Consider the following 18,198-nt stretch of genomic DNA (forward strand, 5'->3'; position numbering starts at 1 on the left):
CTATGCTTTGCGCATCATTGCTGTGCGCTTGTCCGTAAAGCACACCCAGGGTCTTAAAGCATAGCGCCACCAGCTAACTTCTGATTGGTTCCTTGTCACGAGGCAGGCATTTGACTTTCTAGTGTCTAGGACAAGGTCATAGAAGCACGTGTTCGGCCGTTATGGCTGCCAAAAGGGAAGCTGGTCCCTTCAGTTTCAAACCTCATTCATGTGGAAAAATGAAAACCAGCAAACAAAAAACTCTCAGAGCATCTCAAGCAGACATTGCCAACCAAGAAGAAACACAATCAGAGTTAGAACAAACAGAACAATGAGAGACATTCCCAGGTGAAAGTAAGTTCCCAGTGGGAGGCAGAACTCCGCTCATTTACCTACTCACTGCCAGTAACGAAAGATCCCGTAAAACGTATTTCCCATGGGCAAGGCCAAAAATGGCACAGATTGCTCTGTCTGAGAGCACCAGACAGAAAGCCCGAAAGAGGTTCACCAGTCTGAAACCGAAAAAAATGTACCCAGAGTGAACAGTGCTGGGTCTGCCCCATGGGAAAAGGGATATCTTACCGGATTGTAGCGAACATGTAGATGAGTGAGTTCCACAGATCCTTAATTGGAAAAGCGGAGAGTTGAAGTGTACAGAGTTCCAGAATCTCAGGCTGCTTAAGGTAGGAGGAAGTGCCAGGAAAGCGGAAATGGAAGTGGGTTATGAGTTTAGATTTTAGGATCCCCGAGATTTCCCATGCTCCTGACAGGAAAAGTTACAAAGAAAGACTATCCCGCCAAAGACTATCTAGCTTTGGGAGAGGGTCTACGAAGAGAGCCTAAACCAAGTCGGGCGCCAAAATGTTATTCTTTTGTTTAAAAAGAAGAAAAGAGGAATGCTGAGGCATGAGACATATTGACTATAAGTTTATTATAAGGCCCGGCAGAATGGGGAGACTAAGAGGAGGAACAGGGGTAAGTGGATGACCGCCATGGTCGGTTGCCATACAGAGAAGAAAAGAAACAGAGAGTGGGGAAAGAAAAGAAGCAGGAGAAGAGCACATACTTTCTTTTTACTGGTTATTACAGGACATAAATATTAACTGATGAACAGACTTGGCCGCTGTCCTCCTCATCCAGAATGCCACATGTCTGACTCCTCTTCATCCTTTAGTTGACAAACTCATGCTCAGAAAGGTCTTCTCTGACTACAGAATTCTTTTCCCCTCCAAACCCCCATCCCACCTCCAAATTATGTCAGAGGCCCTGCTGCTTATAATAAAGACAGTAGCAGCACCTTATAAAGCAATGCAGTCTTAAAAAGCAATGCAGTCTCAGATGTCTCTACTTGGAGCTACAGAGGGCATCTCATATTTGTGTCATACTCGATTCAATCCCTGTAGGAGCAACTGACAACTGATGTCTTTTTTCTTTTTGCATGGAGTAGTCCAGGCTCAGAATTTTGAAGCATGCAGACCCTGGTACTCTCCCCACACATACAGAAAATATGAAATTATGCTAACAAAGTATTAAGAACTGTCAGGTATCCAGGATTTCATCATTTATGTCATCAAACGGCAATTAAACTAGTTCCCTAGGTGCTCCTGATTTATGTAAGAAAACAGAATTTGTTTGTTGCTCTTTCAGTTATTTGTATGTAAAACCATTTACGGAAGGTTACATTCTAAAGTCTGTGACTTTGTCAGGATAAGCTGAGAAAGAAAGTTGAGGCCTCATCTAACACAGGCCTGTACTACTGTTCTGGGTGTTAAGATAAAATGCTACCAAAGCTATGAGCCAATGCACCCAGAAAACAGACAGATAATCTAATAATACCCACAAAGAGTGAAAATCACCAGCTGCATTATTGTACTTTATTGGAATGTTTTACGAAATTTTTCTCTAGGCCAAAAATTGGTCAAACACTAGACAAACATTTCAAATAAATCAGGCATATTTATATATTCTTTGACTGATTAAGCTTGGTTGAGATGGTCATTGTCGGAACCATTTTTTAGCTTCCCAGAATGGATGTTTATTATGAATGATACAAAGAACTATCACAAGTTGGATGGGGAACTTCCTAATATGTTCCCAGGGGAAACGGGGACTATGGACAGGCTTCTAGGGCTTTCTGAGAGAGAGCAGTAATTCACTTCTTTGCACTAGTTGCTATTTAAAAACTTAGTATCACTGCGACCTAAGCCATTGTTCATTCTTGTGAAGAAGGCAAGATAGGCGTATGTGAACTTCATTTTGAAACTTCAAATATTTGCTTAAAGTATTTAAAAAGTATTTAGTAGAAAGGTATGTATCCATTATAAATACAATTAGTATTTAAAGTATATATTATAAAGTATTTAATAAAAAGTATGCAACAATAAAATATTTTATATAAGCAAAAATGTGATCAATAAATAGCAATTGAAATATTTTTTTAAGAAAATGGCTAAAAAATTAGTTGTTTTAGTATTGTATATTTACTTAATTAAGAAAAAGCATCCATCTCAAATTCCTTTAAATACAAATATCCATATGGAGCTATGTATCTTTCTGTCAAGCATTCAGTTAATGCCTTGGGGTAGTGGACTTGCAATGGTGCAGGCAAACTCTAAGACGGTTATGAGGCACAACCACCCTGATGCCTCTGAGAAACTGAGCCAGAACACTTCAGTATGTCTGTGGTTACAGCTGAGCCAAGACACTGCAGTATGCCTGTAGTTAGAGGTTGCATTAATTTCTAAAACCTAATGTAAGAGTGGATTAAAAAGAAATAAATGCATCCTAAAAAAAAAAAGACATTAAATCAAGTTAAGAAAGGTATATCTCGGCCCTTTTCAGTAAATTTCAAACCTTGCTTTCTTTTGTAATTAATGCCTATTATGGCCATACCCAACCAAGCTCAAGTCAATTACATAGGTTAGGTATTTCAATAAATTAAGGATAAGAATCATACCAGAAATCTGAAACCTAGAGGAAAAATACTAAGCCCCCTCAGGAATGTCCCCAACTTCATTCCAGGTGCGTGAATTTGCAGTTGGTGTCATCAGGGGTTTTCTCTTGGCAGGAAAATTCTGCGAATTCCTAAGCTCTTACAAACATTTCTGGGAGAGAGCCTGGGCTCTGTTGGAGCAATGTAGTTCCTCCCTCCCCACTCCTCCACCTCCCACCCCCGCCTGTGATTCACGGTGCCCTTGAGGTGTGCATTGCCTTCCACTTGCTTTGAATAGAGCTGTGAAGTTGCAAAGGGCAGAAACTGACATCGCGTTTTCCCCTAAAGGAGCAGATTTTAATTGCCATAAGAAGCGATGAGTTTCTTTGTGTAATGTCTCAATGCTGAAAACCCAGCAGAACATAGTTACTGCAAACAACTGTCAGTTTAAAATCATTCTGAAGAGACCCGTTTCTGAGGGATTTCCAGAATGAAAGGGGAGTGGAACACATCAGGAGGAACCCTGTGGCCTGTGGAAGGTTCTGCACAGACGACCCTTCAGAGAGCTTCTGGAAACACTGTACCTACAATGCTGAGAGGAAGAGATGGTTGAAGGCTCAGTCCCAAACAAGACATCTATGCCATCTCCTTCCAGGGCTTGGGGAACCCTGCAAAACAGAAAGCAGGAGGAAGTCTCCAAACTGCTCACTTCTGGGCAGGACAACCCACTGCAGTCATGGCCCATCCACAACGCAGATGCCTGCACTGGGTCTTCTGCACAAGAAGGGGACCAGCAACAGCCAGGAACAGATACCCTAGAGGCTCGGGGGGCCCCACCCCTCACTGCTGAACTATTTGCTCTTGATAGAGTTAGGGAAATGGGGACTCCTTGCCTTTAATTGTGTGCCCATTCGTGATACCATCAGGTTCCAATGGATCCCAATCCAATGGTCACGTTGATGGCCCTGGTTCAACTAAATGGGTCACAAAACAAACCCAGAAGTTATGAATTCGGGGAAAGAGGCAAATAGGGAAGAAAGGAAGTTGATTGGGGTGAGAAGGAGATACGGTGGAGGGATAGAGTAACCAGAATGTATTATACTCATGTATGAGATTGTCCCAAAACTAACTTAATAATAAAGAAGAAAACACTTGTACTTAGAAGGTAACTATGTAAGGTGAAGGTGTGTCAATTTGATTATTGTAGGCGTTTCATTCGGTATAAATTTATTAATACATCATGTTTAAGCCTTAAATACATAAAATTGATAGATCGAAGCTGGAAAACAGGGCAATAACATTTGTATTTATTAAACTAATATGTGGATGTTTAAAAAAAAAAAAAAAAAACCCAAGGAATTCTTCGCCTGTTTATCCACTCATAGGCTGGAAGTGTTTGGGTCTCAGGAATAATTCGGAACAGCAAAATGAAGTTGAGCTCCAAAGTAGTGACCGGTTCTGGGACTATTAGCGCATCCTTACCAAGGTGGCCAGGTGGGGCTGCTCTTTCTGTCGGCCACACATTCCCGCCCATACTGAACAAGGAATTACCCTAACCACGCTGGATTTCTGCTTGCCTTTCCCTGTATTCCCACAAAGCATTCTCAGGGAGAGACTCTAAATGGCAGCCACTCTGCAGGCGCCCTCTAGTGGTAACAATGAAAATCACAGGAACGTTAAATTACCAATGCCTGAGTGTGCAGCAGCACTTGAAGGCTTGGGTTTAGGTTATAATCTTCCAAACACAGCTAGACTTTTGATGTTTACAGTTATGGGAACTCTGAAAATTAACCTATAATTATGCAACTTGTAATAATACAAACTGTCACCTAGAGATTTCCATAAACAATTAAAGAGCGAATTGATTAAATCAACTCTGTGAGAATAGTAAGCAGGAAATGCCGTAGGTAATGAAAAATGGAGAAATAAAAACCGTCCTGGACTAACATTTTAAAGGTGGCTCATTTATCAACACATTTCCCAGAATTAACGCTGTCTCGATAGCTTTCACAGTCTACAAATCTCATGAACGGGGTTCACTGAGCACTGCAGTGGCTTTTGTGGGGAGTCAGGCACGGGCTTGGCTTGCTGTAGCTGGCTCCTTCCCACTTACACACGCAGTTCCTGTGACATCCCATCTATGTGCTCTAACTCTCCTCGATAGAGATGCTTCAATGTTTTCAGTTCCTTTTTAACCGCGTGCTCTTGGGCGCTCACTTCAGAGATGGCAGATTTGATATCTTTCATTTCAGATTCCATCCGAGTGAGGACTGCGGCACTTGGATTCTCTTGAACACACCCTAAGTTTTCTTTCGCTGCTGCTTCTCCCTAAAATGAAAATGGTGTGGTACGTTATTTAAAGTCCAAATCAAAGGACCCATTCTGAGTTGAATACTCTAGTTTTGCATCAGTAACTCAGCAAACAATTTAAATATATGAAAAAGTGCACTGCAGGACTGAATATGTGTAGTCAGTAACAACTATTATAGGGTTTATATCTAGGAGCTGGAGAGATGACTCAGTGGTTAAGAGCACTTTTTGCTGTTCTGGAGGACCAAGTTTGGTTCCCAGCGCCTGGTTGACAGCTCATAACCTCCTATAACTCGGATTCCAGAAGATACAGCACTCTCTTCTGGCATCAGTGGATACCATCTTCACACCAGTCACATACCCACATTCAGTCACACACGTATTTTAAAATAAAATAAATTAACAATAACAACATAAACAATTTAGATTCCTGCTCTGGTTTGGAAGCATGTTCTGGCACATGCTAGGCAAGCTCTTTACCATTCCATATCCTCAGCTCTGATTTACACTTGTGTTAGTATTTGTGTAATACAAAAAATAATGAATTAGAGATTTTTAATGGTGAACAATGTAACTTAAGAACAAGTTATGACAATAAAAGAACTTCTAGAAGTATCACCATCCCAGATTTCAAGCTCTACTACAGAGCTATAGTAATAAAAACCACTTGGTACTGGCATAAAAACAGATAGGTAGATTGATGGAATTAAATCAAAGACCCAGGCATAAATCCACATACCTATGGACACCTGATTTTCAAAAAAGAAGCCAAAATTGTACCATGGAAGAAAGAAACCATGTTTAACAAATGGTGCTGATATAACTGGATGTTGAAGTGTAGAAGAATGCAAATAGATCCATATCTAACACCCTACACAAAACTCAAGTCCAAGTGGATCAAAGACCTCAACATAAATCCAGATACACTGAACCTAATAGACGAGAAAGTGGGAATTACTCTTGAACACATTGGTACAAGAGACAACTTGCTGAACAGAACACCAATAAACAGGCACTAAGATTGATAATAAATGGGACCTCATGAAACTGAGAAGTTTCTGTAAGGCAAAGGATACCATCAATAGGACAAACAGTACCCACAGACTGGGAATAGATCTTCCTCAACCCCACATCTGACAGAGGACTGATTTCCAAAATATATAAGAACTCAAAAAACTAGATATCAACAAACCAAATAACCCAATTAAAAATGGGGTACAGATCTTAACAGAGAATTCCCAACAGAAGAATCTCAAATGACTGAGAAACACTTAAGGAGATGTCCAACATCCTTAGCCATCAAGGAAATACAAATCAAAAGGACTCTGAGATTCTACCTTACAGCTGTCAGAATGATTAAGATTTAAAAACGCAAGTGACAGCCTATGCTGGAGAGGATGTGGAGTATGGGGAACACTTCTCCACTGCTGGTGGGAGTGCAAACTTGTGTGGCCACTTCAGAAGTCAGTGTGGCAGTGTCTCAGAAAACTGAGAATCAATCTACCTCAAAACCCAGCTATATCAGTCTTGGGCATATCCCAAAGGATGCTTAATCATACCACCAGGACACTTGCTCACCTATATTCATAGTAGCATTGTTTCCAGAACAAGGAAACAATCTAGATGTTCCTCAACCAAGAAATGGATAAAGAAAGTGTGGTACATTTACCCAATGGAGTATCACTCAGCTATAAGAAACAAGAACACCAGGAAATTTGGAGGCAAATGAATGGAACTAGGAAAAAAAAATCATCCTGAGTGAGGTAACCCAGACCCAGAAAGAAAAACATAGTATGTACTCACTCATAAGTGGATATTAGCTGTAAAGATAACCATGCTGCAATCCACAGCCCAAGAGAGGTTAGGTAAGAAGGAGAAGAAAGTGCCCAGAGGACTCAGCAAAGAGTCCTGAAGAATCACTAGACACTGAGGGCTGATTGCTCACTGAAGTCTCATGTGGGGGGGTGCCTCCTGTGTGTCTCCCATTTCTGTCTGTGAGATGGGAAGGGTGTGACAGGTTAGCAGAATATAGTGTGTGGGTGATGACAGCTTGTCTCCTGAGCTCTGAAGTCTTCACGTAGAGAGAAATTGTTGCAAAGAACAGTACTCTAGTAACCACACCCTGGGGACCATAGCCCCACCCGGACTTGATGATACTGGTAAGACCTTGTGCTTCAGGTTATCATGAAGTCATGACAACTGAACAGTGGCAGGTGCTGTGGTTTTCAATGGGAGACATAAGCCACTTCAGACAAAGAGCAGAGCACGCTGGCTTTGGATAGGCCATCCTTTCGTGGCCATTCTGCAGAGAAAGGCGAATAGAGAATAAGGAGATTTCATGCAACTTTCAACATTAAATTAGGAAACCACCTCAGAGTGCTGTCTTGGGGACCCACCCCACCCCACCCTACCCTGTGAGGACACAAAGTCACAGAGCTAGCCCAGGTATTACAGTGGGGTCTGGGGCAGCGGTTCTAGCTGCCACCCCGCATGACCTCCCAGCCCAGATGTTCCACTTCTGAAGTTCTGGCTGCCTCCCCAGGCAAAGAGGCAACCCCGGATAACAGCAACATCTCCCGAAACCAGACATCACCCCAGCACCCTAGGCACCAAGCGGTTCCAACCTCAGCTGAGAGGCACAGAGACAGACACAGCTCTCCAGAGTTTCCCAAACCACAGATTCAGAAAGGAGATGTCTGAAGCCACTAAACTAATTTAAAAGGAAAAAACGAAAAGATTGGTCTGAAAAAGACTTAGTAAGAGAGCCACTTCCACCACAGAGGTTAGTGTTCCTTAGAGAAGAACTGGAAAACAGTGAGACAGCACTGAATAAACATCATCAAATGATGTTGTCGAGAAGCACAGAAGCACAGGAAATCTCTCTACCACTACACAGAAGGCTTTGCACAGCACCCTTCCTCTGTAAATTCTCACAGTGAGGCCAGTGTGTCTCCAGAATTTCCTGTCAAATTAGGGACCATGGAAGATGAGGATTGTTAATTATGCATGCACTAAGAGCTATTAATTATGCATGCACTGTGTGCCAATAAAGCTGTTAACAGAAAGCCTGACTTCCTACTTGTGAATCTTAGCAGTGCCATGGTGTGCTACTGAGCTCTATCCAGAAGCCAGTTTTAAGGCAAGAAGATCAATCCTGTGCCTTTCTAGTAAAAAATGAAAACAAGGCATGTGTTTCCCTGATGTGTATGTAATATTATAGCTCATTCTTCATTGGCTGTTAGATGTTTTCAGACATTTGTTTTTCTCAAGATTAAGTGATGTGATCCCACAACTGGTTACAGATTACCTCAAGGCTTATCGTGGCAACTGGAATGCTCATTTTGGCTTCACTGACTTTTGAAACTTCATGAAAACAGTGTCTTCTGTCGTCAAAACCATGTCCTTCCTTTGGGGGCATATTCAAGATCTTCTTCATTCTGCAAGAAGACAAAGGAGAGTTTTTTAATGAGTAAATACCCAGTAATTGTTCAAATAAATATTATACCCTACTGTTTGTAGGGGATGTCTGTAAATCACTATCCTGTCTCAAAGCACCTTTTTTTGAAACCATTTACATTACATCAAATCTTAGATAGTTGAAGTCTTAGGTTACTATTGCTATGATGAAACACTATGATCAAAAACAACTTGGGGAGAAAAGGATTTATTTTGCATGTATATCTTGAATTACAGTCCATCAAGGGAAGCCAAGAAGCCAAGACAGGAACTCAAACAGAGCAGGAACCTGGAGGCAGGAGCTGATGCAGAGGCCACGGAAGAATGCTACTTACTGGCTTGTTCCTCCTGGCTTCTTTCTTATAGACTCTGGGACCACCAGCCCAGGGGCGACACCACTCACAATGGGCTGGACCATAAATCACTAATTCAAGAAAATGCCCTATAGGCTTGTCTGCTACAGTTGGGATCTTATGGAGACATTGTTCAATTTAGGTTCTCCCCTCTTAGCTTGTCTCCAGGTGACATAAGACTAGCCAGGACAATTGTTATGCATGGCAGACAGATGGTTCATACAAAATTTTATAATGATTAATATCCATCCCAGTATGTTAACAGAGAGCATTAAATTAATATTAACTATTAGCTATAACCCAGAAGTCAGTAGCCAGGGTGAAGAAGATAAAGTACAGTCTGTATAATGGTTTTCAAAACATGTATAAAATATGCTTTCATACTTGTAGAATGTGGTCTATAAGGAGAAAAGAGAGCACACACAAGAAAACACCAGGGAGGTTGGGAGACACAGAAGCGTGCTATCACTGTGTTTATAAGCCACATTGTGAGCACACTCCCAGCACAAGCACAAGGCATCAAGAGGTTCATAGCTGAAAACAAACAGAAAAAGTCCTTGACATTTCTATAGAGAGGGAAAGTAAGACAGAATAGGTTTGGGAGGGAGGAAGTCCACAGAGAAAGAATGAGGAAAGAATTGTGACTTTTTAAACTCTATATACCTCTGCTAACACAATATTGACTAAATGCATGAAATAAAAACCATGTACAGAAATAGTTGAGTGGGAGGAGAATATTGATTACACTCAGCAAACAAACTCAAATACTCAGAGAGTAGGTATAACAGCAGCCATGTGTGGAATCAGCAAAGATCCCAGAAAACACTCCAATTTTGATTTGGTAGAGAAAGAGTGAGATCGTTTACATTCTTTGTGTGCAGGTCACACATGAGCTTTTATACACATGGCCCCATACACAGTTCAGCCTTCCACATCTGTAAGCTCTCAACTGCAGACTGAAAATACTAGAGAGAACCACATCTGTACCGACATGGACACCCTCTTTCTTCTGATTCCCTACACAGACTTTGAAGATTCCCCCATGGAAGGCCTCACCCTCCCAGGGGAGCAGAAAAAGGGGACAGAGGGTCGGTGGGGGGCAGGGCAGGGGAAAAGAGGAGGGAGAGGGAACTGGGATTGAAATATAAAATAAGCTTGTTTCTAATTTAAATAATAAAAAAGAAAGATACAACATCCCTTCATGACACCCTGACAAGAATGGAGATGGAGACCACATATACCAACTTAATAAAGGCTAAGTATGGCAAACCAATAGCCACGATTATAGGGAGTAGGAAAAAAAAAAAAACTTGAAGCACTCCCACAGAAAAAGACAAGGCTGAGGGTGTCTGCTTTTTCCTCTCCTGTTCAACAGTGCTTGGAATCTTAGCTAGAGCAACAGGACAAGAGAAGTAAGTAAGAGGGACACACATAGGAAACAAAGCTGTCAAAGTATTCCTGTTTGCAGATGACATGGTTCTACGTGACAGACTCCAAAGACTCCACCAGAAGACTCCTAGAGGTAAGGGACACTTTCAGCAATGTGACAGATTACAAAATTAACATCCCAGGACTGGAGAGATGGCTCAGTGGTTAAGAACACTGTCTTCTAAAGAACCTGGGTTTGATTTTCAGCATGCACATGGAGCTCACAACTATCTGTAATTCTGGTCCCAGAGAGTCCAATCCTCTTCTATCCCCCAAGGGCAGCAGGCACCCATGTGATACACAGACATACCAGCAGAGAGAGAAGAAAGTGGGGGAATATTCTTGAATTCACTGAAACAGGGAAGCACTTTCTAAAATGGACTCCAATAATGCATTCAGATCGACACTCAGTAAATGGAACCCTGTAAAACTAAGAGCTCCTATGTAGCAAAGAACACTATCAGCCAAGTGAAGAGGCAGCCTACAGAGTGGGAAAAATATTTATCAGCTGTGCAGAATACACAAAGAACATAAAAAAGCTGAACACCAAGAAAACAAACAACCCAATTAAAAACAGCATGAAACTATCAACAACAGAAAGCTGATGCAAACAACTGAGCTAAAGGACCAAGTGAGTGAAACTGAAAGACTATGGGGACATGTGAAATACACTAAATGCATTTTGCATTAGATATGGCTATAGGTCTATGAGAGCCAGAGAGTATAATGTGATGGTCTGAATGAAAATGCTCCCCATAGACTCATATATTTGAATGCTTAGTCACCAGGGAGTAGCACTATTTGAGAAGGATTAGTAGGTGTATTGTTGGAAGAAGTAGTTCACCTGAGGTGGGCTTTGAGGTTTCAAAAGTCCATGCCAGGCCCAATCTCTCTCTCTCTCTCTCTCTCTCTCTCTCTCTCTCTCTCTCTCTCTCTCTCTCTCTCTCTGTGTGTGTGTGTGTGTGTGTGTGTCTGTCTCTGTGTGTGTGTCTCCCTCTGTCTCTCTCTCTGTGTCTCCCTCCCTCCCTCTCTCTCTCTCTCTCTCTCTCCATCTGTGTATGTGTCTGTCTGTTTCCCCCTTCCTCTGTGTGTGTCTGTCTATTTCTCTCTCTCTCTCTCTCTCTCTCTCTCTCTCTCTCTCTCTCTCTCTCTGTGTGTGTGTGTGTATTGTGTGTGTCTGTCTGTCTGTCTCTGTGTGTGTCTGTCTGTCTATCTGTCTCTGTGTGTGTGTGTCTGTCTTTCTCTGTATCTCTCTCCCTCTCTCTCTCCCTCCCCCTCTCTCTCACTTTCTCCCTCTCCCCCCTCTCTCCCTCCACCCCTGCACCTGCAGACCTATATGTAGTTCTCAGACAATACTCCACTATTACCCTACCTGCCACCATGCTGCCTGCCATAATGATAATGGATTACACCTCTGAAACAGTAAACAAGTCCTTAATTAAATGTTTTCCTTCATAAGGTTTGCCCTGGTCATGGTGTTGCTTCACAGCAATAGAACAGCAACTAAGCTAGAATGAACAGAGAGATTTCAGGGAAAAAATACAAATGGCTGAGAAATATAACTTACATGTCAAGACATATCCTTAGCTATCAGGGAAATGAAGATAAAAACTACTGTGACATTTCATCTTACCCACGTCTGGAATGCTAAGTTTTTGTTTGGGTTTTTTTTTAAGGTAGGAAAGAAAAATAATAAATGCAGGCATGAATGTAGGGAAGAAAACAGTTATTCACTGCTGGTGGGAGTGCATTCTTGTACAGCCACTATGGGAATCAAGGTGGATATTCTTCAAAATGATAGACACGATCCCAAGCATAGTCCCAAAAGACCCCATGCCCTAGTACAGAGATACATGCTCATCTGTGTTCGTTTCTGCTCTATGCACATGGAAAAGGCCTAGATGCCCATTAACTCATGAGTTGATAATGAAAATGTGGCACCTATACACCGGGGTACTTTATACAACCATAAAGAAAAATGAAAGTTTCAGGAAAATGGATAGAATTGGAAATAATCATTCTGAGTGAGGTGACCCAGACCCAGAAAGACCAATGCTGCATGTTCTCTCTTACACATGGATGCTAGCTTTGTAGACATGTGTGTTTAAATTGGGAGTACCCACAGAAGGCAGGACAATGGAAAGCTTAAATGGAGTTGGGGATGGGAGGGCAGGGTAGAGGAGGGAATGCTGGGAGAGATAACTAAACTGTAGACCCCTGAAAATGACAAATGAAAATCTACTCCCATAGAAACTTCATAAAATATATGCATATATGCATATAGAAGGAATTACACTATAACAGGGAACAACACCTCTCCCAGATACCATAGACTATCTATCAAACGAAATCCATAGCCAGGTATTAGTTAACTCTTTTTGAATTGTTGATGAGTGGGGTACCACCATTGACTCTCCCCAAACACTGCAGATTATTGCCATTGTTCTTAGTTACACCCCAGAACCTGATAGTAAGACCCCATTGCTGAAGACACCACCTATTGTTTCATATTTCATGAAGAAATCAAGCTGGAACCAATTCACCTGGGTGCTTCTTACCTACTGGCTCTCTCTCACACACACACACACACACACACAGTGCATGCTGCAAGAATGATTACCAGTCTCACCCGGCTGTGAAGGTTGTGAATTCTGAGAGCTACAGTAACGACTGGTCTAGCATGAAATGCCCACTGGTGCAGCAGCAGCATGAAAGTTACGGGAGTAACCAACCTCTTTCTGATTGGATTTAAATTCTACACCACAAGGCCAAACTCATGCCTGCAACTGTTAACTGTTCCCAAATCTATGGCTGGGTAGGTCATAGACTCTAGGGGAAAACTTATACTATTAACATGGTAAATGGACATAGTGACACAATCCCCTCTACATTCTTATCTGCATACCCATAGGTTAATGTATCTCTCAAAGTTCCTCAGAGAAACTTCTCTTTGCAGTAGGTGGTGAATAATACAGTGGCCCACACTGGCCAAGACACAGAGAAAAAGAGACTGAGTTCTCACCTCTAACTGGGACATGTATATCACATTCCCTCCTTTCCAAGGTCTGGGAGCCATTATAGAAGAGAAAGGAAAGATTGCAAGAGCCATATGTAGTGGCATCTGCATGCAACAAAACTATTTTCTGGACACAACAGGACTACTGCACACATGAACTCAAAGCAGCAATGACTACATGCACAAGACCTGCACACAATTAAGCCAGTCAAAATCCCAGCAAGAATGGGGAAAGAGGCTGTCCCAGTGTTTCTACTGCTGTGATGAAGCACCATGACCAAAAACGAGATGGCGAGGAAAGGGTTTATTCAGCTTACACTTCTCCATCATAATCCATCACTGAAGGAAGCCAGGATAGGAACAGGACAGGAACCTGGAGGCAGGAACTGATGCAGAGGCCTTGGAGGGGTGCTGCCTACTGGCTTAATCTCCATGGGTTTCTCGGCCTGCTTTCCTAAATATCCCAAGACCAACAGCCCAGGGATGACACCACTCACAATGGGTTGGGCCCTTTCCCATCAATCACTAATTAAGAAAATGGCCTACAGGCTTACCTCCTTTCAAATGACACAAGCTTGTGTCACACTAACACAAAACTCTCCAGCACAGGGGTTCACAAACCTCCACCCCCTAGAAAAGGAGCCATTGGCAATTAATGGATAGTGGGGGAGGGAGAATCAGTTTTCTTTAGGGATGCAGTACTTGCAAGGCTAGCCATACTCCAGTAGATGGTCCTATACCCATCCCCATACAAGCATCACTAAGAGACTTGGCATGTCTAAAAAAAAAAAAGGCACATAAAGTTTGGAGAAAAAAATGGTGGAAGAGGCACAGGGAGAAACTGGAGGGAAGGAATACGGAAGTTGATCTGATCAAAACATATTATGTGTACATATGATATCTTAAACGATAAAATATTGTAAAAATGAAAGTCTTTTGTGTGACATAATTGTAGTATATGTTCCCTCTTTTTGTACTAATTACCAATAATGAACATTCATATGAAACAAGGTTGACACTCTTTTACTTTGAATCAAGTTATTATTAGCATAAAATAAAGGAAATGGATGATAAGAATCCACAGAAATAAAAATTCAAGGTTGATGAAGAAGAGTGCAGCTGGCATTATTCTTACTGTTTTTAAAATCACTAAAGTATAAATGCAATATTTTGACACTCAAAAGGTTGAGGTCATACTGCAAGTGTCTGGAAGCCCATGTTACGGAAATGTACCTTCAGTGTGAATTTGTATTTGGGTTCCATGGCATTATGGTTAAGTCAAATATGGTTGGAGAGATTTGAAACACTAAGCCCTTACTTGGCTAGCTTTTTTTGTAACACTCCAGTCCTCCTTGCTTCTCGGCGCAAAGCACGGATCAGAGCGTGCACTGAGTCCACCAGTCTTTCCCTCGCCTTTTCCTTATCTTCAGACTTGGGAAAGAAATAAGTAGAAAGTTATTTCTTTAAATAAGAAGACTTGCACATCTTTTTAAACACTTCAGGACTCCCGCAGCCCTACTCATGCCCATTTCTGACAGCTACTGCAAGGGTAGCGTTAAGAAAGCCAATCTGTGTCCATTTGTTTGCTGTATTAACACAAGTGGTACTGAAAATGAGAGCTTGGGGTAAGGTTGGTTTTGTTTTATTTTGTTTTGTTTTGTTTTAACTTTTATTCTTCTCTCATGCATTACATCCGAACTGCAGTTTCTCCTCCCTCCACTCCTCCCAGCCCCTCCCCCAGATCAACTCCTCCTCCGAATATTTTTTAATTATAAATTTTCTCTTTTCCTTATGCACATTATTGTGACCTTGTCTTACTAAGCGGAAGTCAACTAAATAACCCAAATTAAGCACGGACTGATGCCAGGATGTTAAAACACAAAGGAAGAATGATTAGGCAACTCACCTGGCTCTTAGGATTTTCCATGAATTCACGGCTGACTTCTGGGCTTTGGGAGGGGCGGGACACATGTCCTTGTGACTCCATGCTGCTGCTTGTTAGATATGCCGCCACTTGAGGGCACTCGGGGCGAGCCCCTACAATGGCCACCATTGCAGAGGTGTTCCACCGCATCTCCTCCTCAAGATTTGCACTCGACCCCTCTGGACACTTGCAAGTTCTGCACAGATTGAAAGATGTAAACACTGGACATGTCTCATGTTCCCCCAAATGACTGCTGGGTGCTTACCTTGCTTGCTTCTTAGAGAATGAGGATATCAGAATCAAATGAACATTTTAAAAACTGTACATTTACAATGAAACAGTGACAGGACACTGACTGCATATCGGCTGAGGATTGTTCTCAAGAAACACAGCTAGGCATAGAAGCATTTTGCTGTGATCTTAGCACTTAGGAAGTGGATACGGGAGGATTGTGAGTTCCAGACCAGCCTCATCTGTAGAGTGAGATCTGGTCTCAAAGGACAGCAAGCAAGCAAACAAACAAAAAAACACATATCTATTTCTAGGGAAATTTTGAACCAACTAGTGAACCAAACAGTACAGGATGGAGAAAAATCCCCATCAATGAATGATATGTGGCTTACAGTTAAAGCTATGGCCCATGGAAAGAATCTACTTTGATTTTTTTTTAATGCACCTCTGTAGATTGACATTTCTAAAGGGTAATGCAAGATAATGCCATACTTGATAATTATAATTCCATTGCATGTGAACATACTCAAATTTCATGCTGCACTACTAAAATACATATAATTAATAAAAAGTTAAGAATATTTGAGCTGGGTGTGCTGGCACAACTTAATCCTAGCACTTGGGAGGGAAAAGCAGAAGGATTTCTGTGAGTTCTAAGCCAGCCTGGTCTACAAAGAGAGTTCCAGGACAGTCAGGGCTGTTACAGAGAGAAACTTTGGAGAGAGAGAGAGAGAGAAGGAAAGAGAAAGAGGGAGGGAGAGGAAGAGGAGGAAGAAGGAAGAGGATGCAAAGAAGGAAGGAAAAGAAAAGAAAAATTAAATTTAAAAGGACAGGAAAAGAAAAGAAAAAAGAATACTTATTGTGATAGCTGACCTTGGACTTCAACTTGATTGCATTTGGAATCAACTAAAACTCAAGTTTTTAGGTACTCCTGAAAGGGGTTTTCTTGATCAAATCATTTAAATCATTTAAAGGCCCTAAATGTGGGTGGAACCATCTGGTAGCAGCCCAAACAAAAAGACATGAAAAATAGAAACTTCACTTTTGTTCTGCTTGCCCTCACTCTTTCTAGAAAATTCATCTAATCTGTTGCTGTGGCTCTCCTTCACCAATATTGGAACCAACTTCTTCAGGCTTCCAACATAGACTGAAGACCAGCAGCTCTCCAGGAATCCTCAAGTGCTGAGACATCCAGCCTCAAAGACTGAGCAGATAAGATACCAGATGCTCAGCTTCTCCAATACCAGACTGCCATTGTTGAACTACTCAAACTGCATCCTGTAAGCCAATCTAATAAATCCCGTGTGTGTGTGTGTGTGTGTGTGTGTGTGTGTGTGTGTGTGTGTGTGTGTGTTTGTATAGTCACTCTATAAGTTCTGTTCCTTTAGAGAACCCTGAAAAACACACCTGCAATTAGAAAAAACAGTTTAGTGACTAAAAGAAAAAATTCTGAAGACTTCTAGGTAAAATGGCAGATTAGAAGCTCTATTTGGACAAATGTCCGATTATAATTTTGGAAAACAAAGTGAAAGGGAATATCCTATCACCCCGTCAGAGTTGCTCCTCCAGTCTGGCAATTGACTTCATCAACAAACCCCTTCTACCATTGGGCCCACAAACTTTCCCTCCCACTGGACTGGACTTGCTGCCACAACTATGACCAATGAGTCCAGATTCCTACCAAGAAATCTAAAACGTAGGGATTCCATAGAAGGGATCTGATCAGCTGTGTCAGGACCACCAAGAGCACCCCAAAGGGGAGAGGCAAAGCAGTAGGGGCTAAGCATGAGCTCTAAAGGGTGCTGTGGGTACCATACAGCCCCTTGGCCTGTGGGTGTGCAGTTGGTGGCTAAATGGCTTTTCCTCAGCTATCCACAGCCCACAAAAGACACACAAGTAGAACTGGGAGGCCATAAAGGACAGGAATGAGAAAAGTCAACATAGGACGAAGCCCAGTCCAGGACCAGAGAGATGTAGCAGGGGATCCACCAAGGAGAGGAAATCAGTCTTCAGGTCAGGGGTCTCCTTCACGTCTTTATCCAACTCTTCTCCCTCACCACATCTCTTACTATCTGCCAGTGACCCCAATACTCCACCCAGCCCTTCTCCTTCCCCTACAGCCGTTCCTCACTAGTATAACACAGTAAGGTGCTGTAGCAAGCACTGTCCTCAAATGTTCATGTCTCCCCAACCCTGTGCATGCATGTACGTGTGTGTGTGTGTGTGTGTGTGTGTGTGTGTGTGTGTGTGTGTGTGTGTGTGTGTCTTCTTTTTCATTTTTTAATTCCTTTCTCTTTCCCCTTTACATGATTTGATCAAGAAAACCCCTTACAGGAGTGCCTAAAATCTTGAGTTTTAGTTGAGTCCAAATGCAATATAGTAAGTATTCTTCTTACTATTACATCTCCCAAAGCCCAGAGGCTGGCCTGGTTTATAAAATGTCTTTATTATATTATGTTTTTACTTTATAACTATATTGTTATAGAGAGAGGTTGCCTGTCTTTACCCTCTGATCTACATCCTGTCTAACTTGATGTAAGACCTACCACTTTCCTCTTCCTTTCCACCC

At 41.9% G+C, this 18,198-nt stretch overlaps 1 protein-coding gene across 1 annotated transcript in view; it reads right to left on the reverse strand.

Moving 5' to 3' along the window:
* Positions 1 to 5,020: 5,020 nt before the first annotated feature.
* Positions 5,021 to 18,198, reverse strand: part of LOC100773302 (ankyrin repeat domain-containing protein 26) — a 33,526-nt gene continuing 20,348 nt past the window's right edge. The window contains exons 6-9 of the mRNA XM_027405050.2: positions 15,381 to 15,594; positions 14,793 to 14,905; positions 8,529 to 8,658; positions 5,021 to 5,239 (exon numbers count right to left, since the gene is read on the reverse strand). Of these exons, the coding sequence (XP_027260851.1) occupies positions 5,021 to 5,239; positions 8,529 to 8,658; positions 14,793 to 14,905; positions 15,381 to 15,594 (676 nt within the window). The remainder of the gene's footprint in view (positions 5,240 to 8,528; positions 8,659 to 14,792; positions 14,906 to 15,380; positions 15,595 to 18,198) is intronic.

The sequence above is a fragment of the Cricetulus griseus genome, chromosome 3, assembly GCF_003668045.3.
Source record: "Cricetulus griseus strain 17A/GY chromosome 3, alternate assembly CriGri-PICRH-1.0, whole genome shotgun sequence".
NCBI classification, from domain to species: Eukaryota; Metazoa; Chordata; class Mammalia; order Rodentia; family Cricetidae; genus Cricetulus; species Cricetulus griseus.